The sequence below is a fragment of the Strix uralensis genome, chromosome 5, assembly GCF_047716275.1.
Source record: "Strix uralensis isolate ZFMK-TIS-50842 chromosome 5, bStrUra1, whole genome shotgun sequence".
Lineage (NCBI taxonomy): Eukaryota > Metazoa > Chordata > Aves > Strigiformes > Strigidae > Strix > Strix uralensis.
The window spans coordinates 82,321,122-82,346,193 of NC_133976.1; the positions used below are offsets into that span (position 1 = coordinate 82,321,122).

The 25,072-nt window shown below is 48.4% G+C and overlaps 2 protein-coding genes across 5 annotated transcripts in view; one reads left to right on the plus strand and one right to left on the minus strand.

Annotated features, from left to right (window-relative positions):
- The window catches only part of LOC141944801 (alpha-2-macroglobulin-like), a 32,031-nt gene extending 10,916 nt beyond the window's left edge, over positions 1-21,115 (plus strand). The window contains 25 exon segments of the mRNA XM_074871982.1: positions 770-997; positions 1,322-1,385; positions 1,888-2,030; positions 3,877-4,026; positions 4,686-4,856; positions 5,498-5,639; positions 8,049-8,157; positions 8,505-8,733; positions 9,004-9,130; positions 9,756-9,877; positions 11,191-11,242; positions 11,742-11,825; positions 12,220-12,396; positions 12,900-12,984; positions 14,132-14,288; positions 14,631-14,705; positions 14,991-15,156; positions 16,160-16,383; positions 16,952-17,170; positions 17,473-17,600; positions 17,972-18,062; positions 18,764-18,832; positions 19,208-19,310; positions 20,132-20,173; positions 20,939-21,115. Coding sequence (XP_074728083.1) covers positions 770-997; positions 1,322-1,385; positions 1,888-2,030; positions 3,877-4,026; positions 4,686-4,856; positions 5,498-5,639; positions 8,049-8,157; positions 8,505-8,733; positions 9,004-9,130; positions 9,756-9,877; positions 11,191-11,242; positions 11,742-11,825; positions 12,220-12,396; positions 12,900-12,984; positions 14,132-14,288; positions 14,631-14,705; positions 14,991-15,156; positions 16,160-16,383; positions 16,952-17,170; positions 17,473-17,600; positions 17,972-18,062; positions 18,764-18,832; positions 19,208-19,310; positions 20,132-20,173; positions 20,939-20,964 — 3,183 coding nt within the window. The 3' untranslated portion in view covers positions 20,965-21,115.
- A 1,960-nt stretch (positions 21,116-23,075) lies between these two features.
- LOC141944807 (alpha-2-macroglobulin-like) overlaps positions 23,076-25,072 on the minus strand; it is a 40,428-nt gene continuing 38,431 nt past the window's right edge. For all 4 annotated transcript variants that reach the window (XM_074871991.1, XM_074871990.1, XM_074871993.1 and 1 more), the window contains exon 36: positions 23,076-24,223. In XM_074871991.1, the coding sequence (XP_074728092.1) occupies positions 24,198-24,223 (26 nt within the window). In that variant the 3' untranslated portion in view covers positions 23,076-24,197. The remainder of the gene's footprint in view (positions 24,224-25,072) is intronic.

The window sequence follows — 25,072 nt, forward strand, 5'->3', positions numbered from 1 at the left end:
CACCCTGGAATAGGGCAGATTGTCTAGAATTATATTTGCTCTTCTCCCTATAATTCTTTTGTCACAGATTAAAACCATTAAAAATTATCCAGAAGTTACCACTAGGTGCTTGAAGTTTTCAGAATTTTGCAGGGTAAAGAAAAGGCAAGAATTCCCAAGTATAGTGAGAAAGATAAGGAAGTAAGGGCATGTGAGGACATGAAATGCTGAAGTAGCACCCTTCTAAATGTGAAATATCTTCCCCTTGCTCTCATTTTTAAGAAGATCTGAACTCTCCTAAACTTCTATTCAATTCAGGTTTTGAATTCTCAGGTGGAGACTCTTCTTCCTTTTCTATAGCATCCTTAACCTGATCTTGGCACTGGTAATCTCCAAACTGAACAGCACTATCCCTTCTCCAGTGCCAATTAATGAGAAGAAAAATGAAAATCAGCTTCTTTTCTCTTTAAACTAACAGGATATTAGAGAGGGCAAGGTGTTGGGGTAAAGAGCCCTTGAGGTGATACTGATAGTAAACAAACAACTGATATGATTCAGCTTGTTTGAGACAAACACCAGCTTCTCTGGGAGTGAGATCATTCCCAGTGATTTGCTAAGGATACCACCACCCTGTCTTGCATCTTCCTCATGTGTTTGTTTTTTTTCTTGTATATTACCTTGTTGCTTAAATACAATGAATACCAAACCTTTAATACTAGGCCATGAATTTTTGGCTCCAGTTCAGCCAGCTGCATTTGAGGATCTATGTGTGTATTTCCTCCTTTTCCAGGCAACACATAAAGTACACCCCTACTGCTATGACCGTGCCTGGGTTGTTCCATATTATGAAGAAGGCTATCTCCATCTAAAGCGCTTTTACTCTCCTAGTAAGAGCTTCCTCAAAATTGAGCCCAAGGCTGAAACACTGACCTGTGGCTCCTCCACAGAGGTCCGCGTACACTATATCTTTACTCCAGAGGCCATAGGAGAGCAGAAGAAAATCGTCCTTTACTACCTGGTAAGCTTGCACCTGCCATACAGTGAGGTTGTCACTGGTAATTGTAGAGGGGCTGGAGATGGAAATTGTGGTTTGTGGCATCAGGCTTTAAATACTTTCCCATCATCCTTCATATGTTCTTTTCCCACAAAAAGGAGGGTTTGGGTTAAGAACGGAAGAGTAAGGATGTCCCAGGGCCCCCTGCTACAGGGAGGCAGAGAGCAGCTGAGCAGGGTGTGAGCAGCTCAGCAGACACACAGCTCAGTTGCTCTCCTCAGGTTCCCCCTCTTTAAGGTTTGGCTCATGCATAACCTCAATCACAGCAGGCTTCCTCCTTCCATTCAGGTGATGGCCAAGGGAATCATTAAGCAAGCGGGCACCCACATTCTGGATTTGGACCAAGAAAGTGGTGAGTTCCTCTCCACTACCACATTGTCTCTGTCCTGGGAGGGTAGGGAACTGTGGCAGACATACAAGCTGCTTCCATATAAATGCAGGGATCCACATCTTCATGTTCCCTAAGATATGGGAAGAGTTTGAACTTTCTTTTCTCTGCCTCTATTTAGACTTTGCACAGATTTGCTCTAATCCCCTGTGCCAGCTGTCTTTCTTCTGACACTGCATTTCTGGGGCTCCAGTGCTCCTAGGAGACACAGACTGATGATCTGTTTTTAGAAGCTGAACTAAAATTCATCATGCTTATGCACTGGAAAAGAGGACTTGAAACAGGCCTTTTCAGTCAGACAGTGAGACTTATGCATCTTTGTGAGCACCAGTTCATCCCCCTCGGATGCCTGGAGTTTCGTCATGGCTAGAATGAAGTTCAGCATGAAGTCAAGCCTAGAATTTTGGCTGCTCCAAGAGCAAGTTTCCTGTACCTTAACTTTTTTCTCTTTTTTTTTGTTTGCTAGCCAATGGGGTCTTCTTGCTACAGCTGCCTGTACAAGCTGATATTGCTCCAGTGGCCCAAGTGCTTGTCTATACCACTGCCCCCAGCAGGGAGGTGATCGCTGATACGACCAAGTTCAATGCAGAAAAGTGTTTCAAGAATAAGGTAAGTGTCCACTTCTTTAGGGAGCAGCCATCAGACTGCACCGTGGTCAAACTCATTTATTTAGGTTTAGCCTGGTTAAGTTAATTTCTTTAGATTTACTAACACTGGACAAGCCACCTATTAATTGTTCTAGGTAGCTTCACTGCTTACTGGTTTGTGCTAGCTTGGAGGAGATCAACTGTTGGAAAAAAGGTGCTAGCAGGGTGTACACTGATAAAAGTCCTCTTAGCAACTAGCCACAGCCACTGATCTCACAGGTGGTCCTGGGTAAGAAAAAGGGGGGGCCTCATGTCTTAGGTCATACTGCAACACATGTATTTCACTTCTCAAACTCACTCCAGCAATGAGGTGGCTGCTTCTGGGGTCACAGAGCAAAAATAAAACACACACAGCCCCAGTCGAGTGGGAAAAGTTAATACTTGTCAGATCTTTCAACTTCCGTATATCTTATCCTGTCATTTGGTTTCTGTTGTGGATGTAGATAAACCTTGCCTGAACCTGCTGTGCAATGCACAGTGGTGCTTCAACAGCAATGGTGAGACTGAAAGAGTGCAGAAAAATAGCCTTCCTTCTGTGAGCGTTGGACCATTGTTCTCTTATAGCTCCACATATACAGAAGAGCAGATTGATATATGAGCTGCCCTAAGAAGAGAACAACCTCAAAAATTCCCATTGGGACTTCAGAATAGACAGAACACTGCTAAAGACAGTCCCTTGTCCTGCTAAAACACAAGCTAAATGAGTTCTTGAGACTCATGTCACTGTAGGAGCTTGGTCATCTGAATTTTATTCATATATTAAAGATCAGACTATTCACTGCATTGTCTGGGTGCAAGCCAAGTGCCGAGTGATTTACAACATGCTTAGATACAGCTTTCCTCTCTGAAAGTGTCCTGATTTCAAAGCTGTTGTTAGAAGGGGTAGGACAGACTTTGGGGTTTCTCTATGCTAGACAGATTTCCTAGTAGCAAGTTTGCTACAGCCCTTGTTCTGCCATTTCCTCAAGATTATTGTTTGTGCAATCTCAAGATGAGGAGTCCACCCTGGAAGAGGTGGGTGGGTGTCAGCAGAAGGCTTGCTGTGGTCTGGTTGGGACATGAGGGAAACTGGCAGCTGATGCTGCTTTGTCAGGCAACATGTTTGCTCTGAGGATGCTTTGATCATTGCATGTTAGGGGAGGGTTTATACTGCTGAGGAGAGGGAAGATTTATGCAGGTCAGCCATCTTATTACAAAATCATGTGAGATGGTGATGACAAATTCTGCTAGCAAGAACTTCCAGGGCAGAGGTCAGTAGGGGGTCGTTTGAGTTGTGAGTTAGGTTTTGGGGAAGACACACAAGTCTGGCAGGCCTCAACCAACAGGCCAGTTCTTCAGAATCATTACCAGCCAGTAGATACTGCAGTATAGCTCCAGGGCATCACTGCTTCTCATGTTACCAAAGAATCTGCTAAGCAAGGTCTTTGCAAGCCTGTTTTCTCTCCACATACAACATCTGCAGTACAGAGACTGGACTTGGTTCAAGACCATGCTCAGCTGCCTGAACAGATCTAGCCACTGTGTGGGATTATCTCATCACATTCACAGAGGCCATAAAACGCAAAACTGCCTTAAAAGTTTTATGAACAATTGTGATGCTTGAAGCTGCCAAGAACTGTTAGTGCTGATTCTTCTGGCACTGCAGGAAGGAAGCCCAGCTCTGCAGTAGCACAGAGGGAGTGTGTGTGTGTGTGTGTGTGTGTGCATGCACGCATGGGCTTTCTAAGGTTGGAACTGATGTGCTTAACTGGATGGAGAAGTCCTGCAAGGGTAGGGCATCTGTGACGTAGCTTTTCCTGTGGCTACAGGTGGACTTGAACTTTTCTGCTTCTGAAGGACTGCCTTCCTCTGATGTTCACTTGCTGTTCAGAGCCTCCCCGAACTCCCTCTGCGCTGTCCGTGCTGTGGACAAGAGTGTTCTCCTCATGAAGTCAGAAGCTGACCTGTCACCCAGCTCTGTAAGTGCTTAGTCTGTGGAGCAAGTCGGAGCCTGGTCAGAGCAAGTTCAGCCCAGTGCTGGAGTAGAAACAGTGAATGGTCCTATTTGTCAGTGCTGACACAGGAAAGCTGCCTTGCCCTGTGCTGTTTCTCGTCTTCCTCCAGTGTGCAAAAAGATGAGAACTGGGCAGCAGCTGTTTCTTAGGGGTTTTGTATGACTGTAGGGATGGCAGCTTTTAAATGGACTGCTTCTTTTGGCCATAGCCAAAACACTGTTGTGTGTTTGATGATCATTTTTCAGTTATTCTCTCCAGCCATGGATTAATTTTCTTGGAGTAACATCTGGAAGTGTCAGTTTATTCCCCTCATGCCAGGCAGCAAACAATGATCTTTGAGTAGGGACAAAGTACTGCAGATTGGCTGGCCAGTGTCATTTTTTATAGATTTGAGCCATAATAACCAGAGTAACATGCTGTCCATAACAAAAGAGGCAGTGTCTCCAAATTTGGATCTCTTTTGACTCCCAAATTCCCATTGCGCCTACCACAGGGAGAACCATGGCAATGTGGATGTATGTGCAGGTGCTGGGACTGTTGTGGTACTTGCATCCAATTCCCTCAGTTGTGTTTTGTGACAGTGGACACTGAAAATGCTAAATACCCTGGCTCTTTCTGCTTAGGTGTATAGCTTGCTGCCAGTGAAGGAATTGCATGGCTATAACTATGGTCCAGACATGGTCTCAGAGGAGCCCCTGGAGAATTGCATCCCCTTGAAGAAGATAGTTGTGGATGGGATCACCTATTCTCCAGTAGTGGAGGTGAACGAAGAGGACACTTACAGCATCCTAAAGGTATAGCCCTCTTGCATGGTTAGGGAGTGGAGTGGGAGAAGAACTGAGAATGCTTAAGCCTTCTGTGGCATAATGGAATGTAACAAGGGAAGGGAAGGTGAATCTGAATGATCTGACACTAATTTTTATCCAGAAGAAAATTCAGTGAGGGTCATAAACTTCAACTGTCTTGCCAGCTTTGCTCCCCACTTAGTGGAAAAGGGATCAGTCTCGAAGTTTTCTTCTTATAGTAAAAGCTTTGAGGTTCACTTGAAATAAGGTTCTAATGGGAGGTAAATAATCCTGTACCATTACAGTTACCCCAAATAAATCAATATGTCCTTGAGCTGCATCATAGCCACAGACATTTCCTTCCGGAGAGAAAACTCTATATCTACTCCCTGGCTCATCCTGACCCCTAGGCTGGAATTGGACAGGAATCAGTGCCCTAGAAACAGAAACCAGAAACAGAATGGATCTATTCTTTGATCTCTGAGCCACCCAGACACCCAGACTCAAGGCTGGGGGGATCATCTCAAGGTCCAATCCACAGACAGTAACAGCTTCTCCTTTTGAGGCAGTAAAATACCAACCTTAGGTCTGCTGTGGAAACCTCAACAGGAATCAGTGACAAAAACCCATGTTTGGTTTCTCTCCCACAGGAAATGGGTTTAAAGGTTTTCACAAATACCAAAGTGAGGAAGCCTTGGTATTGCAGCAGTGAGAATTACATGCCTGGAGGAGCCCGCTTTGCATCATCTCCAGTCATGTCTGCAAGACCTATGCATGCAATGAGGACAGGTGGTAAGGGAAAGGGGTTTTGTTATCACCTCTGTTCTGAACAGAGATCCTGTCTGTATTTTGGGGTGAACACTTAAACAAGAGCTGGGATTGAGAATTGAACCCTTGGAAGTAGTGCTGAATTGGTGGGTTCACAGATTTCAGCTTCTGCATGAGCATGGGGCTTATCTCTTTTGCTGGGTTGTGAAGGTCTACAGACAAGCTTTGATAACTCCACATGAGAAATCAGCAGAACCAGGTATTCTTCAAAGACTCTGGCAGAGCAAAGGATATTATTCTGCTGATGAATTCTCTGTTCACTAGGCTTTTACAGTAGACTTCTTTTCTCAGATATCACTTAAGGGGTCTCCAATACCATTTTCAGTCTGTCCTCATTGACTCATCCAGTTTTATGTGTGGTCAAAACCAGATGAAGTGAATGACAACATTTTCAGTGACAAGTTGGCAGACTTTGGGGGCTTAGAATGGTAAGATGAAATCAGCTTACTTTTGACTGGGCAAGGGGATAGAGATCAAGTTGGAGGGTGCGGATTTGGGGATAGGTACAAGTAGGGAAAGAAGCAGAATCAGGGTCAGAGGAGAGAAAAGCAGGGAAGAAGAGAGGGAAACTAAACCTGCCCCTTCTTGGCAACAGTAGAGTCTTAATTTGGTTTAGCTGTTTGGTGAAGTCTTGTTTTTCTAGGTGATGGAGAGAGGTGGATGACTTCAAAGAATAGGTCAGTCCAAGAATCCAGGACACCTATTGTAGGATGGGCTGAATTGCCTTGGGAAGGTGATTGTTTCCACCTGTTAGTGACACAGGGAATTTTGTCATCTAGTTTAAACTAATCTCTTAAATTTTAGACTAGGCCTGATGTTAGGTGAAACATGATGTTGGACCAATACATGTAACATTATCAACATGTGAGCAAGACTAATGCTTCAACATTAAAAAGTCAAGATAAAGATGAAGAGAGACATTCCTGTATGCTTAGTCTTAACCAAAACTTCTGTTCCTTCTGTTAGTGAGCTAATATTTGGAATCTTGAATGATATTAAGGATATGCTTAAGGATATGGTGTAGTTGAGAACTGTCAATGTTAGGTTAATGGTTGGACTAGGTGATCTTCAAGGTCTTTTCCAACCTAGATGATTCTGTGATTCTGTGAAGATGTGTGTGGTAGAAGTCCAGTCTGAAATGGACACACCCTATTTCTAAGAGCTATCGCAACTCTTACACTGTAGCTGTTTGGGCAACAGAATCGGCTATATCATCCTCCAGAGTCACATATTAAGGGAAATACCCTAGAAAATCTAAGTTATTCTAGCTGGATAACTGATTCAGAGAGTTTTTCCTTGGCATAAGAACCTGTGCTTTTGTATATGTCCAGTTTTAAGACAATTTCAACTTCTGACACAAGTTGCTAAGATGCAGGATGGGTGCTTTTAAACTATTTTAAACTGAAATAGGCAGCAGTAAGAAGACTGAAATACCATGAAAGACAAATATAAGCAAGCCACCTGTCACTCTTGCTAGGAGCTATGTGATACAGCTCTGATAGCATCTTTCACTCATGTCCTGAGACTTTCTCAGACTCTGGTGGTGCCTGTTGCACAGATAGTATGGATACTTGATAGCTACAAAATTGTTATCCAAACGTAGAAATTAATTTAGCCAAAGCAGATGACCAAAACTAGAATTTAGTTAAGAACTTTTCTTCTGTATCTCTTGGGGTGTATTCCTCTTCCTGTTTGTAAAAGCCAAGAAAACCAAGTCCCACCCACCCCATGTTTTTTTTCCACTTGTTCAAAACCAAAGTAAAACAAAGGCTTATTTTTTTTTTACAAATTTTCATCCCAAACTCAGAATATATTCCTCGGAATAAGTTTTGCATGTGAAAATTTTGTTTTAGTCAAAAAGTCTATTTTTTTCCCTCCCGAATTCTGGCTGCATGTTTTTAGTTTGAGCATCTTCAGCTTAGCTCTTGAGGAGGCCATAGATTTGGAAGGTGGTTTTCTGAGTCAAAATGACCCTACAAAAACCACTGCAACAGAGGGACGTTCCATTGCTGGCTGGCCTGATAGGATGGAGAAGGTTGTCACATCAAGACTGTACCTGAAAGCTGCTTGCACAGAAGGTCATAAATAGCTCTTTGCTCTAACATCCTTGTTTAACCCTCTGAAGTGCTGCCCCACAAACTTTGGGGTTCGCTAGAGACCAGCAGGAAATAATGGAAGGCTAATAAGCCCTGACCCTGAACCTTTGCTGCTGTTGGTACCAGTGCTCACTACAGCCACAGCAAACATTTGCTGCCAGTACAGCTCCTGATTGCCACATAGATTGCTGCTTTTTCAGACCAAAGCATGATGTTGATGCAGATCTTGCTTTGGAGTTATCAGTAGTTGATTTCTTTTCTATCTCATCACATTCAGCCATTCAGCCACAGGGACTTTATGCCACAGCAAGCACTCCTGAAGAGGTGACAGAGACAGTCCGAAAGTATTTCCCAGAAACTTGGATTTGGAGTTTAGTATCTATAAGGTGAGGACCTTGGGCTAGTTCCTTCACTTTTAATAAAACTGGTTTTATAAGGTGAAAACATGAATCCCCACATGTTTGCCAAGCCTTTTCAATGCCAAAAAGTCCTTCATTGTTTGCAAAGATCACTTGGCAATACTCTGAGATGAAATTACCTTCAGCCGTGGTTAGGTTTGTCCAACGAGTGGTTGTGGGTCTGGTAGAAGACGTGGGGTGGCCCTACAGCAACAAACACACTGTGCCCCATCATTCACAGAGACAGTACTGTTCAGTAGGCCAAAAGGGGTACAGATAGTCACCAAAATGCCATAAAAATCATCCCTCTGTCCTTGCTGTCTGTGCTTCACCAGCTCTGAGGGAAATGCTGATCTAGATGTGACCATCCCTGACACCATCACCGAGTGGAAAGCCAATGCATTCTGCACTTCGGCAGACACGGGCTTTGGCCTGTCCCCGACAGTGTCCCTCAGAGCCTTCCAGCCCTTCTTTGTAGAGCTCACCCTGCCCTACTCTGTGGTGCGTGGTGAGTCCTTCACGCTGAAAGCCACCGTTTTCAACTACCTGGCTGCCTGCATCAGGGTAAGGAAGGTTTAAATCCTTCTCTGTACTTGTGTACCTTCTTCAACACCTCTTGCCTTCTCCTAGCCTTCTTATCTTATCTCAGAGTGTCCCTAGACCCTTCAACCCTGAAATTCTTACATTATTCCTCCTATATACTCCAAACACAGAACCCACAACTCCATCTCCCTGCTCCTTTGCTACTGAAGAAATAGCTACTGCTATGGCTTCCTAGCTCCCTGTCCCTCATGATCACCCTTCCCTGATTGTGCCCCTCTCTACAACTGACAGGTCAGTGTGACTCTGGCTCAGTCTACTCATTTCCTGGCTACTCCGGTGGAAAAGGAGGAAGAATCTCATTGTCTCTGTGAGAATGGAAGGAAAACCGTGGCTTGGCTGGTGACTCCCAAATCTCTAGGTAAAGGTCTTAGGGTGCTGAAAACTGCAGGGAGGGTTTCTCTGTGCTGTTCTCCCCGTTCAGTATTGAGTGTTAGAGCCACACAGTTTCCTGGGAAGCACTGCAACTGAGTGTCTGTCTCATCTGGGGTTATTTGGAAGACAAAGGCTGGCAGACTCAGTGTCCAAGGCTGTGTCTGGCACCATGTGCAGTACCATCAAGCCTTACAGCCCTTGGACAACATCTTCTGAAGCCAGAGACATTGCTGGCCAGCAGGGATGCTCTGGCAGCTCCATTCCTCCCAGAGATTAGACAACTGCCCCGTGGGATCTTCATACTTTGTTTTCACTGTTGTTACATGCTGTGGTAGCAGCTGTGGTGTTCATGTGGGGTAGCAGTGTGCTGAACAGCAGTGGGGCTGGTGAGTCCCACCACTGTGGTGTCCCAGGTTCTGGAATAGTCACCAAAAGAGAGTCACCTTTCAATGGCAGTGCAGCTCATCTGCTCCAGGATGGCTTCTGATATAGATAGCTCTGTTCTTGTGGGAAAGAAGCAGGACCCAGGTGTGATAGAAAATCCCCATCCATGAGCCTGTGAGTTGAAATTCCTGCAAGTGGCAGGGCTGGCTGACCCCTGTTTCCTCCAGGGCAGGTGGAGTTCTCGGTGAGCACTGAGGCCCTGCAGAACCAGCAGCCTTGTGGGAATGCCATCGTGGAGACCCCTGAGAAAGGGCGGAAGGACACGGTCATCAGGCAGCTGCTGGTGGAGGTATGTGGGCTGTGGGAAGGGAGGACTGAGCTCTCCCACAGGCTAGAGCGTACACCTGTGATGCAGTTGGATAGAATGCTGGATAATCTCATCTAGGCTCCCTTTCCCATGACCAGATGATTTTTCAAGGTCCCTTCTAACCAACGTGGTCTATGATTCTGTGACATCGCTACACAGCGTGGCAATATGATAGTCTTACATCATCTTTATATTTTCGCAGGGCTGCATAAAGACTGCAGCTTAATAACGCTCTGCAATGTGTCTCCCAGGACTCCAAACTTTCCCTATCCCCTACTGTAGCAGGACTCCTACTCCAATCCATCTTTCTCTTTATTTCTTACCTGTCACCTCCTGTTTCAATACACCCTCTTTACAGCCTCTCTCCTCCTTTTGAGACACCCCCAGTAAGTTTGCCAGTCAGCACATGCTGCCTCTCTGCTAGTTGAGACCAAGTAAACTGCCTCTTAAGCTGAGTGTTATGCAGTTCTGGTTTGCCACCATAGCCTGGCACCAGGATGAAGGTGGGGGAATCACAGTCACCTATGGGATTTCGATGCCTGTAGAGAAGTCCCCTCAAAACTCCAGATATTAGAAAAGTCCATGGAAACCTGTTAAAATTTTACAGCTTATCCATTTCGTGTGGTAAGAAGAGTCGCTGATGCGATGTGGTACAGAAGGGAATATTGTATGACAGTATTGCATATCCTTTATAGGAAAATGGTAATTTATTATACTGGTGTGGTAATCTGGCAGGTAGATTCTATGTTCTTAGCTTTTCTCTGTACCTTGCCTACTATGTTGTATGGTATCAGTAGTGTCTCCAGGTATTACAGTATACAACATCTTCCCTTTCTATTATTAACAGACACATTTTTTTTCCCTAAAGTATCTGCAGCATTATGATAAATAGCACTGCAGACATTCTTCAGGACAGCCCTCTAGAGCTACTGTGAGCTTTTGCTAACAAAAGCACTTGCTGTAGTGCTGCAGTCCTTTTGTTACAAGGATGTTAAGTGTTTCTGGCTGCATACAATAGTTGCAGGTCATCCGTGTGATAGTCCTGCAGTGTTCTCCTCTCCCTTTCCTGTCCTTTCTCCATGTACAACACCAGTCACTTAGGATCATATTTCTATTACTTGCTTAAATTGTTTCAGAGCTCTATGTTTCAGGGAGTGTTTGTGACTGCCTCTCCTTCAGTTCACTTACTTTTCTTTTCATGAATTCCTCTGTCCGTGTTCAGGATTCCTCTGCCTGTCTGTATTTCATGTCTCACTAACTTCTCACCTCTCTTCTTTTCCTTTATCCCACCCAAGCCTGAAGGAGTTGAGAAGGAAACAGCCCAGAACTCTGTGCTCTGTGTAAAAGGTAAAGACCACTCTCCCCAACCTCTCCATCTGTTCCTGTGGGGTTTGATGGGTGGGATGTACCTGGGGGAGGAAGACAGTGCTGCCTCTACCATATTCCAGATAGGCTGATATTTTTAGGTAATCAAAACATGCCCCATCAGTTGGGAGCCTGAGATGTAAGACATAAGGAAACCCAAGAGAATGGACCATCCTGGCTAAGCATCCGGGTATGAGCTAGGGCAGACTTAGCATGACAGTTTGCATCCCTGTTCTCTTGTGTGCTGACAGTGGAGTCACAAGCACACCCGGAAAAAGCTGTATGTGATCTACAGTGCCTAACAGTGGCTGGGGTTGGTTTCATGCAGAGATTGCCTTATAGCCATGGAAAACCAAAATGCCTGAAAGTCAGGGGATTTCTAATAGGAGATGTTCCTGTTGTTTCACTGAAGCCCCCTCCCCTTCCATTAGTCATTTCTTGGGGCTGTACTGAAGCTGTTTGGGTCTTGTTTCTCTCTCAGGAGAGCCTGTGAAAGAGAAGTTTTCCCTGTTGCTACCCTCAAATGTGGTACAAGACTCGGGCAGAGCATATTTCTCAGTGCAGGGTGAGTGAGCAGCCTGGCAGAGGAACCATGTGCTGTTTCTCCCCCTCTGTGTTGGCCTCCTACCTCACAGCTTTTCCTCCTCATTTCCATCACACCTCAGTCCTGTCTTTCGTCCCTTCTGTCTTGAGCACTTTCCCTTCCAGTCACGCTCTTCTTCTTCCCCTTTCTGCATGTCCTTTTGTTCAGAGTTCTCTGCCAGTTCTCTAACCTCTCTCTCATTTCCCTTTTTTCCTTTTCTCTGCTGTTCTGTGTTTCATTCCAGGAGCTTTATCAATCCAGATTTTCTTTTGTTCTTCTCTGCCATCTCCTGCTTCTCTCATTCAGTAGCTCCCTCTGATTCTGATAGCCAGCCCTGAGTGTTGTTGATATCTCCCTGGCATCTCCTGCTCCCCAGGCGACATCATGGGCACTGCCATGCAGAACCTGCACCAGCTCCTCCAGATGCCATTCGGCTGTGGGGAGCAGAACATGGTCCTGTTTGCACCCAACATCTATGTCCTGGACTATCTGAACAAGACAGAACAGCTGAGTGAGGAAGTGAAATCCAAGGCCGTCGGATACTTAGTGAGCGGTGAGCTGAGACATGGCTTTTGCTTCTGCTTTGGCTTTTTTCCAGATCCTGCCTGGGGTGGTTCTGTCAAATGTTGGCCAGATGTGGAAAGAGCTTCTTTCATGAACAGATGGTCTCTGCTGTATGCCTGAGAAGCCTCTTTGCTGCTTTTTCCTTTATTATTTTCTGATGCTTAAGCATTAGGGTATCTGATAATTTCACCCACTTTTCTCTGCTCCTTGACTGGGTAGCAATGCAGTGCAGAGTTGTCAGGTGATCTGCTAGAGTGACCTGTCCACTGTCATTAATACGTCCTGCCTTCCTTTTGAAGAAAGGCAGGTGTTGCTTCTCCTTATGCACTACAAGCAGTGCATGGAGATGGGGATGTACCTGTACTTTTTATTGGCTAGGATAGGACTGACCTACTCCTCTGTCCTTTGCCTTTGCTGATACAGGTGTTTTTCTGTTCCTCCATACCTCAGCAGGCTTTGGCATCTGAATCTTACTTTTACTCTCCATTGCAGGTTATCAGAGGCAGCTGAACTACAAGCACCCAGATGGCTCTTACAGTACCTTTGGACCACGTTATGGCCAACTGGGGAACACCTGGTGAGATTTCAGTGTCACCTATGCCTCCCTTATATGCTTCTCTTTCTCACCTACGCATTTATAATAAATGCTGCGTGACAGTAAATAGGAAATGCTGTTGTAGACCATCAGGCTTTCCAGAGCAGGTGTGGTCTCTGTGCTGCCTTCTACCTGATGAAATAGGCTGCATCATCCAGTTAGGTAGCTGAAGCACATCCTCCTACCAGCAGCTCTGAGGTCCATGATAGTTAAGAAGGAAATGGAGATCAATTGGGGAAGAAGGGAGCAGGGGTTTCACATCCTGACTGAGGAAGGCTGAAGAGTTGCCGTGGCAGCTCTTCTAGACTAGCATCTGTGGAGAAGACTGCTGGGAAAGGTGTTTCCATATAAGTGGAAAGGATGATAACCCAAGAGCAGTGCTGTATGTTTTTTTCCAAGAGTGTTTGTGATTACTAAGCAAAGAGGAGCGTGTGTGTTGCCAGTGTGACTTACTGCAAAGTTTTGAGTTGATCCAGTGTATCATTGCCATGCATTTTCAACTTAAGGGTAAGAATGGATGATTTCATCACCTTCAGTTTGCTTTTAGTTTCTGAAACAGGTCTTGGCTCTTGACAGCATGTTGGCTTTTCACCACATGCCTGCTTCTTCTCCATAACTGCTTGTAACAACTCTAGCAAAAACTCTTTTAATATGTACTTCTTTACTTTAAAACTCTGGGGAGTTCTGGGAAACCCACGAGGCATGGATTTCTAGTGCAAGTGTCCTGCCAGCAGACCATGAGCTAGCAGGGATTTAATTATTCTTCCCTGTCATTTTGAGTATTACTGTTATGCAGATGTTGAGCTAACTGGCATGCAATTCCCAGCTTTTTCCAAAGAGATTTTTTTTAGATACAGATCATCAATCACTGTCCTTCAAACTGTAGCCTCAACAGAAAGGAAACACAGAGTTTTATGAGCCAAGAGAGGGACAAGAAATCAAGCTGGGAAGCATTTTTCTGACAGATTTTTTAAGGTGAAGATATAAAATATATGTAGTCTGACTAATTGGCCCAAAGTTGCCCAGGCCTTCTTGTCTTTCTCCAGACATATGATGTGCACATGGTCCCTGTCACCTGAGATAGACAACAGGCCTGCTCAGGCCCTTTCATTGCTTTTCTCCGTTTCAGGCTCACAGCCTTTGTCCTCAAGTCCTTCGCCCAGGCCCGGCCTCACATCTTCATAGATGAGAGACACATCCAGGATGCTTTGGTCTGGCTGTCCTACAAACAGAAGGAGAATGGCTGTTTCCGCAGTTCTGGGACACTCCTGAACAATGCTATGAAGGTAAAATGTCTGCCTGGTTGTTTTTTTGTGAGGCTAGAAGTTGACCATAAGTCAGATGGGTCCAGCTGAGCTTCTTGAATGTACAGGCAGATGGGAAATTCCCATGTCAGGGAATTGCACTAGGGAGCAAGATGCCATTTGATATGCATGCCACAATAAGAAGGAGAATGAAGGCTAACCTGCACTTTATAAGTGCTGTTGATACCTCCACATCAGCTGCAAGGGGGAAGAGGCAAGCTCAAGGTCTACAATGCAGAATAAAGTATTCCCACTATAGTGGGAGAAAAGACTGAAGATAAGAAGCTAGGTGGGGTCAGCTTCTACCTTTGTGTTTCCCTGCAGGGTGGAGTGGACAACGAGATCTCGCTGACGGCCTACATCACTATCGCATTGCTGGAGATTCCACTGCCTGTAACTGTATGTGGCTGCCCCCTAACTGAGTCAGTTATGTCGTGTCAGTCTGTGATGACACAGTACTGCCCAGAATTTTCTCGATTGGAAAAAAGGACTTGGTTGTTGAGCCCTGTGATATAAGAATGATGTGCTGGCAAATTTGACATTTCTGGAACACATTGTAGCCTACATGTACCTAGACCTCATTCTCACAGACCCCTCCTCAAAATTCAGTGGAATGATATGCCGATAATAAGGCAAAAACCTCATTTCTCCCCAGCCTTCTAATCACTAGTTATCTCTCCCCAGCACTCAGTGGTGCGTAACGCTCTGTTCTGCCTGGAAACGGCAGCAAATGAGAAAGAAAACCACGTGTACACCAAGGCACTGATGGCGTACGCCTTCGCCCTGGCAGGGAAGGAGGACAAGAGGAAGGCATTACTTGGCTCACTTGAAAAGGAAGCCGTGAAAAAGGGTGAGTGCTCCTGGTGGGACATCTCTTTCTTCTAATCCACTCGCCTCACATCTTCCCTTGATAAAATGGCTTTTATTGGTGGGGCAATGGCTGCAGGAAATGGCTTCTGTGGGTGGGGAAAGGTGGAGGGAGAGGGAAGACTTGTGCAAAGCGGTTGCCTTCTTGAGAACTCCCTCTCGGTGCCCAGTCCTACTTCTCTGCTCCAAAGGAGTTCATCAGGAAGCACCAGGCACCATCCCCACCGGTGCTGAACTAAAGGGCAGCTCTGCCAGCATCTCTGCTCAGCCTGCTCCTCTTGCCACACCAGGCACTGCTTAGCAAAGGCTTAGCAATGTTCATGGCCACTCCTTCCTTCCAGTGCACGTGCTCAACATAGAACAAGGCTGACTTTGCACAACACGTGGGACAGTAAATCAGAGGAGAGCTGGATGTGCTGAGAGAGAAAACGAGCATACAGGCCATTTCGGAGGCCACAGCACAAGCTGTGGGTCTCCCAGGAAATCATGTTATGACTCGGAAGCATTCTGGTAAAGTCAGGCCAGACAGCAGGTTTGCCCAAGCGCTGGGGAGTAGGGCTGTGAAGGAAATACCCCTGGCACCTTCTGCCTTCTCTGCCTGCAGGTGACTCTCAAGCCCTGGTCACATTCTTTGGGTTGTTTTGCCTCACAGAGCTTGTCAGTGCCCGACACCAGCACCTCTGCTGAACCAGGCAAGGAATGCCAGCCTGGTGCTCTGCTGGTGCTCGAGCCCATCAATGTCTGTGTGAATCTGGAGTCTAGGACAAAGTGGTGTCCAGGCCTGAGGACTGAGCCTCAGCAGCCTCAGGCTAGTTGTAAACCTGCAGCAAGTCCACACCTAACCCTTCCCACTTCATCCTGCGTGACAGATACATCCTGGAGGCTCTGTCCTCCCAACTGGACCGGCAGCAGATCAAGAACTCCCTTGCAATAACTACTAATATTTGCTTCTTGTCTTGTCTCCGTGCTCCCTGCCTCCTGTGAAGATGGGTCTGTTCACTGGCAGCGGCCTGGGAAAGAGCCGGAGGTTGATCTCCCGTACTATCACTACCGAGCTCCCTCTGCTGAAGTGGAGATGACAGCCTACGTGCTCCTTGCTCACCTCACCACGCAGCCGGCACCCTCCCAGGAGGAGCTGTCGTTCGCATCTCTTATTGCAAAGTGGATCAGCAGCCAGCAGAATCCCAACGGAGGCTTCTCCTCCACCCAGGTGAGCTGCTTCCCTCCTGCCACCTCACACATCGATGGCACAGATGGGAGGTGTCAGAGACCCAGGTGGGAGCACACTGAGGTTTGCCAGGGCAAGCACTAGCCCCACAGTATATCCCTGGTTGCCAAGTTCCCCAGAGGCTAGAGGCAAGTATGTCAGGTACTGCCTCTGGGAATGACTGGTACTTTGACTAATGACCTATCTTCCTCGACACAGTGGGGCAGAACAGTAGGGACACAAGGGACGTGTGTCTGTGCTTTAGAGAGGGCTCCCACTGCAATTGGCTTGTGCATGTGAAGTTGCTGCTTCACCCTGTGGCGAGCGAGTGAAGGCTGCACAGAGCTCCACACCAGGGAGCTCAGGGAACATGCAACTGCTGTGCAGAGGACGTGGGAAGGGAATGGAAACGTGCAAAAGCTGCTCTTTCCTTCTATCCTTTCTGCTTAACCCCAGAGAAAGCGAAGAATGGAGGGGAGGGTGCCTGCCGACAGCAAAGGACAGGCTGTGGGAGGACAGGCCGTGGAAGGCTCACTGCATCCCCCTGGGTGCTGGGACCCATCTCTTTCAGGACACAGTGGTGGCTCTCCAGGCCCTGTCCCTGTACGGAGCTGCCACCTACGCCAAGAGTGGAGCAGCTTCCACAGTGACCCTGCGATCTGGAGGGGACTTCCAGCAAGACTTCCAAGTGGATCCCACAAACCGGCTGCTGCTCCAGCGCGTGGCCCTGCCCCAGGTGCCAGGGGAGTACAGCACGGAGGTGTCTGGAGAAGGATGCGTCTACCTGCAGGTGAGGGGCTGGGGGCAGGTGGCACCCTGGGAGGGGAGCCCCTTGCCAGGCAGAAGCCAGGAAGGGGGCCACAGGGACAAGGGAGAGGGAAGTGGGACAGAAGGCTCTGGGAGAGGGAAGAGGAAAAGAAGGGTAGAGGTGTGTGGAGGAGAAAGAGTGGCTGGGAAGGAGGGAAGGATCCACAATGTGGAGGAGCTGTGGGGATGGAGAAGTGGGGAGGCTGGATCAGGAGAGGGTCTTCTCTCTCCCGTGTTGAGCACGCACACACACATGCTCACACAGAGCTGCTGGCTCTCCCTTAGACAAGCCTGAGGTACAACGTGCAGCCCACGCAGGAGGATGCACCCTTCATGCTTCGTGTGTACACAATCCCAGAGACGTGTGCCGACTCCAAGGCTCACAAGGTCTTTGACATCGGCGTAAATGTCAGGTGAGTCTGCGTGTGGGTCTGAGCTTTCCTGAGAAGCCACGGGAGCTGCAGGGTGAGGGTTGTCCGGGGTGAGTCAGTCTGGAAGCCCTGGAGGAGCGGTGCATCTCCTGGAAAAGTGGGCAGGAAGCAGCTGCGCTGGGAGGAGAGGCTGTGGGGGAAAGACATGTCCTGCAGTGGTGGAGCTCTGTGCGTGGCCCTGGGCTGGGCTGCACAGCGAGAGGCTGCACAGCTCACCAGGAGACCCTGGCATAGCTGGAGAAGAAGGTGCTGGACTGCCAGGACTTGGCGGGGTGCCAGGTGTTATGGAAAAGATGGAAGTGCCCCCAGCTTGGACTTGAGGTGCGCTGAATCTTTGTTGCTTGGTTCCTTAGTTACACTGGGGAGCGCAATGGCTCCAACATGGTGATTGTTGATGTGAAGATGCTGTCAGGATTCATCCCCGTGAAGTCCTCCGTGAGGAAGGTAGGAACCTATTTGTCAAACAAGCAACATCCACCTTTTTATCTTCATGAACACTTCCAAGTGTCTGTAGCAATCTAGAGGGCTTCAGGGTTGAATCATCAGCTTGACCTTGCCATTGTCATCTGCACATTTTCCCTGTACAGGATTATCTTTTCATACGTGGCTTAAGGCCAGCCCAAGGGGAGACAATGTGGTGTATCTAGGAAAAATAGACTAATTTTTTCTTTGGAGTGGTGATGGGCACCTTCCACTGTGTCCTGATAGCTCCCTAAAAGCACTGGGTGCAGAGGACATTCTAAAGTAGTCCTGTTTCCTTTTTCCCTCTGCTGATCTGACAATACCTTATAGCAATGTAACTGTTTAGATCTTGGGTCACTGAGACGCTGAGCAGGTTCATGGTCTGGAAAATAAAGGTGATCATAAGATGCTGCAGAACTGGCAAGCCAGAAGGAATGTCTTTTCATTGAATTGTTCCATTACTGCGCTTGAAGCGGTGCCCAGTCCCTGCTGGAGCCTGGCTGTACGTCCCCAGCCAGGCTGACGAAGGGAAGGCCTAGGGACCATGATACCCAAGGAGGTAGTTCCATGCTGCTAACAGTTCCCTGAGTGTTTCATCCACAGTCCATCCCATCCATAGGGCTGTCCAAGGGGCACAGGGAGCCCAGCTTCAGTGCAGTAACCCCTTGCTCTTCTTCCTTCAGCTGGAAGGCCGCCGTGTTATTGAGCGCACAGAGTTCAGTACCAACCATGTCCTGGTGTATCTCGAAAAGGTGGGTATCCGTCTGGGGCGAGGATAGGTCAGAAATGCAGTCATTGGGCCATTTGGCCACACAGGGAAAAAAATCTGGGACCCAAAATCACCACGGCTCTGACAAGAATAGGACTGAATCTTTCAGCTTTGCTGGTACCTCCCTCCCGGCCCCCCGCAGGCTCTCCCTGTGCCCCGCGCACGGATCGGGCCCGCACCTCCCCACCAGCCAGAGCCTCCCGCAGTGTGGGGACAGGCCCCGGGGTTCCCCCCGCCCCTCGGCCCGGCCCGCAGCCCCCGCACCCCCCGGGGCCCGGGAGCGGGTGCCAGGGCCGAGCCAGGCAGCCCGGGGGCAGCGCGGAGCCGCCCCTGAGCCTCCCCCGCTTCCCTTCCGCAGCTGGGCAGCGAGACCCTGGGCTTCTCCTTCACGGTGGAGCGGGACGTGCCCGTGCGCGGCCTGAAGCCGGCTCAGGTGAAGGTCTACGACTACTACGAGACCGGTGAGCGCGGGGCCGGGGGTGCCCGCGGGAGCGAGGGCGGGCGGGGGGACGCGCGGAGGGGCGGGGGCTGGGGGGACCCGCAGCTGCCCCCGGCCGCGGCCATTGCCCGGCCCCGCGCTGCGCGAGTTCTCGGGGCGCAGAGGGGCGCGGGGGGCTGGAGGCCGCCGCCGTGCTGCCCTCCTGCCCCTGCCGCTGCCCGGGCAGGCTCCGGACAACGTGGCGGGGGCGGGCGGCGGGGCAGGGCTGGGGGGTGGCGACCGGGGGGGGTCCCTGCGTGGCTGCGCCTCCCAGCGGGAGCTGCCGTGCAGCCGCCCTGCCCCGAGGGAGAGCGCGGAGGAGGCCGCCCTCAGCCCTCCGGCCCCGGCCGCCGGCCTGCCCGGGGAGCGCAGCCCCGCCGCGGGGCAGAGCCACGGCCGCGGGGGTCCCGCCTGCAGGTCCGGCCCCAGAGCGCGGCCGTGCCCGCGCCTCCCGCAGCCCCGCCGCTCCCTGGGCCTCCGCGGGCCCGGCTGCTGCGCCGCGGGGGCAGCGACAGAGCCGTCCCCGGCCCCCCCGGCGTGGCGGGAGAAGGGGCCGCAGCAGCCCTGGGGCACACGGGGGTGGCGGCTGCTGGGGCTGCCTGTGCCGGGTGGCTCTGCCTCGCTGCCGCGGCCCCTGACAGAGCCGGGGCCGGGGGTCCCTCCCGCCCGACGGGGATCCCCGGAGGGGACCCGCGGGGGGTGGCAGCGCCATGCGGCGGGACTTGGCAGAAGCGGCTCTCTGGCCCCCGCCCCTCTGCCAGCGGCGCTGACAGCCCGCTCCCTCCCTCCCCTTCTCTTTTCCAGATGAGTTTGCCACACAGGAGTACAGCGCTCCCTGCACCACAGGTAGGACGCACAGGAACAGCTGAGATGTTCCAGCACGGGCTTTTGCAGGTTGTCTCGAATGAGGCTTTGCAGCCCTCGGCTTTCCTCAGCCGGTGTGTACTGTCAGCACTGGCCTTCGCTGTGCCGACTGCAGTCTCTAGGCATGCCTCGGTACGGAGAGGAAAGGCAATGCTGCCACCCGATGTCCCCTGTAAGATTGGCTACAGCTTTCATTTTGGTTCACTGAGAGTAGCAATCCCAGCGTTACTGCCTTGATTTGCACAGAGGCACTTCGTGCGTGTGTCGCTCTGTACAACAAATAAGATTGAAATCTCCCTTGGGACTGAAAACCACACTCTTGCGTCTCTGCCCTTTTCAGGGCCACATTTGCCATGCTGCAGACACAGAAGGGTACTGAGGAATTGTCTCCCAAACATCTTGGTGAAATTTTGACATTTTTCACGTGTCTTTGTTGGGAACCTTTCAGACTCTGCCCTGGGTTATTATTTGCCTTCCTTTGGGAAATCCAGGTGCTGAGAGAGAATGTGTTAGGATAGCTCATGTATGTCCAAGATAAATCTGCTTCCCCTCTCTGTAGCATGGATATCTTGAACGTGTCCAGCTACTCCCATTCTGTTGTCTGCCTGCAACTGGACATTTTTAGGTGAAGCAGTTTCCCAGATTTTAACAGAGCTTGAACTCACATGAGTTCATGAGAAGATGTCCAGGGCTCTGGACACTGCTGCACTGGGATACCTGTCTCACTCTGTTCTTTTCCCACCCCAGCCGAGGCTGAACAGGGAAACGCCTGAAGAGCACACCTTGTCTGAGCCTGGCTGGATCAGCTTGCGTGTCTCCGCCCCTAGAAGATCTTATTGAGGAGGGGCTACTGAAATGCTAGAGGAGGACGCATCAACACCAAAAAGGAAGTAACACTATAAATAAATTAAGTCTTGATTCTCATCAGATGCCTCCGGCTTCATTTTTTGTTACTTGTCTCTTCTCCCAGCCATAGCTCAGACTGTGTAATGGCCTGAGATTTAAATCCAGAGCCATTGGCAAGGTGGTGTTTGGCAACTCCTCAGGAACACCAGAAGGCAGACAGCTTTTGGCAGTGGGAAGGTTCATTTCCATACTTGCCAGTTCTCCAGGAGGAGAGGAAATCCTACCTCAGCCATTATGCACTGGAAACTTGGCTTCCTGCCTCTAAAAGCAGGTGTTTTCTGCAAGATAATCCTCGGACATAAACCTCTGATCACATATCACCTTTGATCCTGCTGTGAAATCACTGCTGTGAGGTGGAAGGATGGTGTGAACCTGTCCAATCTGATCTTTCACAGCAGCCCAGATGGAAGTGAAGAGCTGTGGACTTTCCCATTCTAGCAGTGAAGACATGGTCTGCTTGTTCCTAAACACTTGAAGTGAAAGCAGAGGCGGATCAGGAACTTAACAATGTCATTAGAATTTCAACCAAGAACCACCTTATGAGCTAAACCCCTTGTGTTTTTCATGAGAACTTTATCCTCTTCCCCTCAGTGGAGGCCTGTAGGTCTCCTGGGTTTTTGAGTAATTTTAATACAGGGTTTTTTTTGCCCTCACAACTAGACTTACAGTGCTTCAGAATTCGGAGGGGAGGTCCTGCGTTCCTATGTCGTAGTTTGGGTTAAACTTTTTGCATGTCAGTTTTCCAAATGATCTTGTTCTCTCTAATCTAGATCTCTCCCAGGGATGCAGAGGCAATCAGCTCTAGTTCAGTGGGTCGTATGGCACCCTGTGTATTTTATTTACATGGTTCTGTGTGCAGAGATGCCTTTGACCCTGTAAGCTTAAGCAAACACACCTGTAGGCATCCCTCACAGAGCTTCTTGCACGTACACAGACCCAGGGTGTCAAAAATGTAAGTCACCAATGCAGCAAAGAACTCGTTTCAGTGACACTGAAGCTCCTTGCGTTGTCATCGTCCACATGGGTGTTTCAAGACCCTCTTTCCCCTTCATGAGCTGGAATTCCTCACACAGTGAGGAAAGTAATTTGCTCTGGCCCCTTTTATAGCTGTGCCCTGCTATGGGGTCATGAGAGACTGACTGAACCGGAGACACAGTCCCAGCTGAGACTGTTACTTAGGGGCAAGCAGGTTCCGAAGTGCCAGGTCTGCAAACTCGTGCATACACCCACAGGGCTGCAAACAGACTCTCCTTTACAGCAGGCTGTAGATGGAGGGCAACAGCTTCTTCATTTTCATTTACCTTCTGGTGAGTACTCTACATGGCTATGGTGTTGGATCTTTCCTGCTCAAATGAAAAAAAGTTATCATCATGATAATTTACTTTAAAAGTGTGTAAAATCACTGGAGTGTGTTCCATTCACAAAATCTGGATAATGGCTTTCTACCATGGAAAGAGTTAACACAAAGTTTTGCTGCCACCTGGTTTTAAATTAGGCAACACCTAACTATTGCCCATGGGCAGCCCCATATCTGTAAAGCAGTTTAACATCAATCTGCTTGACTAGGCTGTAAATTGTCAAAGGCTCGTACTTGCAGGTCCTCCACAGCATACCGTGTAGGAAACTTTAGCAAGGCTACCTTAAGGAAGTACAGGAATGTCTGAACATTGAATTTCTATCCCCATGGAGCATGCATGGCATGCCTCTGAGGCAAATCACAATGGTCTAAAATCAAAACAGTTTAATTCAGCAACCAAAAACTATGTTACTTTGAGAACTTTGAAAAGTAATTGACTCGTGGTAGGAAATTAGATGGTTTTACTATTTCTAAATCAAAACAAAATGCAATTAGTATTCATGCTTGATTAGAAATTTTGCTCAGCGATCACTGAAGCCAGTTCATTCTATAGACTTCTCTGAATATGAGGTGTCAAAAAGGTCTTGAGTGAGTATTCACCAAACACCACAGGAGACAAAGTGATGTAATATTAATATCTAGCAAAATAGATGAAGAACTTTATTTGTTCTCGGTAACACTGTTTGGTTAGGCACACTAAAAAAAATTGGATGGAACCACTAGCTGTGTATACTTTGGATACACAATAAGCCGTGAAACCTAACAGTAAGCATTTCATGAGAATAAACAGTCACATAAGATCTTTCTGCCATTCAAAAGTTAAAACCAGAAATTAATGGGACAAAACCAAGAGAAGGGGAGCATACCTGGAGATATCTAAGAGGACAGTTTCACCAAAGCAAGTCTATGATTTAAATAAGTGTGCCATTTAAATTAGACCTCGGTAGGTCAGTTACTGGCAAATGCCATTAGCTTCTCCTTGGGAATCTCCCAGAAGCAGCAGGCACAAGATATGGAAGTTTCCACAAGAAGGCCCAAGCTTGAACTGGAGAACAGGCCATTATAAGTTAGCAGCTGAAGGCACAAAGCTTGCACACATCCCTCCCGCACCCCTGTGCACACTCTGATCTTAGAAGGCGGCAGACTGTGGATCTCCTCCCACTCTTACACAGACAAGAAACAATCCTGGAAGGGGTGTCTGTGGGGCACAGCACAGAGGTTGAATTTCATGCAATGTTAGCTGATCATCTAGGCTGCCTACTGGTGGGACACATGGACAGACACCTGCAGAGACCAATGCAATCAAGGTTGTGGTTTCTAAGCCAGGGGAGAGAAATGATTCTGAAGAAGTACCTGCCCTTCTCCATTGATTAGACAGGATCTTGGATGACAAGTTCAGAGTACGTAATGCTGAGAGGGCTACATTAGAAAGGCTGACCTCAACTTAAATCATTCCGTCCTCTTTTTTTTTTTTTTTCTTACTTGCCAGCCTTTTTGCCCTGCACACAGCATGGCTGGATGGGATGCTCTTCAACCTAAGAAGCCAGGGGGATTAAAGCTGTGACTGGAGGCTGAGCAGGAAAAAACACAACTGGGAATAAACTGTTCAAAAATCATTGGTGACTACAGTTAATTTATTTATAAAGTTCACTTCCCGTTCCTTGCAGGCACTATTCATCTGTTACTCCGTAGATGGTGGTGGTGGTAGTGAGGCAGGTGGGTTCCAGCAGCTGGGAGTGTTCTTCATGCATTGCCCTGGTCTACTTCCTCTGCAAGGATGGAAGAAGATGGGTAGGTACAGGAGTTAGAGAGATATGCTAGATCCCTCTCTCAGGCCGAGACAGAGCGAGCAAGATGTGGGTTTGGGAAGCCAGGCTGTGTGTGAAGCAGAGCTCAGGAGAGTGAATTGCTGTTTGACCGGAGTTGAGGGCCATCCATAGCACTCAACACTCAAGTCACCTTCAAAGCTGTGTGAGGTTGGAAGAGGGCTGAGACTCTTTCTGATCCACTGGGAGAGATCAGCAGGGTGGGATTTGTCACAGCTGGGATGGACACGGGATCACAGTGCAAACAGGCAGCAAGGATGTTCACCGCAGCAATGAGACATGCTCTTAAAGTGTATTTATTTCCCTGCAGAGAGTGGAAGGAATCTGCTGCAACCAGTACCATTCAGGGCAGGGAAGAAAGCTTTCTGCTTTGTAACTGAGATCTGCCTTTTAGTCAGTGCAGACCACCTTTGGACACCTAGACCAGTGGATGGACCTCTTAACTAGCAACTTCCCATCTTCCTTTCCAAGGAAGATAAAATCTCTGCCTTTTAATGGACATGGGGAAAAGTAGCCTAAAATCTAAAGCCTACCCACTAGTCTAAGACTGGATAACCAGACCACACTAATATACCCTTTGGAAATGCTTTACTGTCCACTCAGTGTCTGTCTTAGGACTTATGCACTTTCTTTCCATTAAGGGAGGCTGTAGGCCCAGAATCAGCAGAACACAGCTGTACCTATGGACACAGCTCAGGTTAGCAAGCAGTATGAAGTAAAAGCTTAGGAGCTCAGGCTTTCTTACAAAACACCAGATAAGAACACAAAAGGAGATAAATTTCACCATTTACC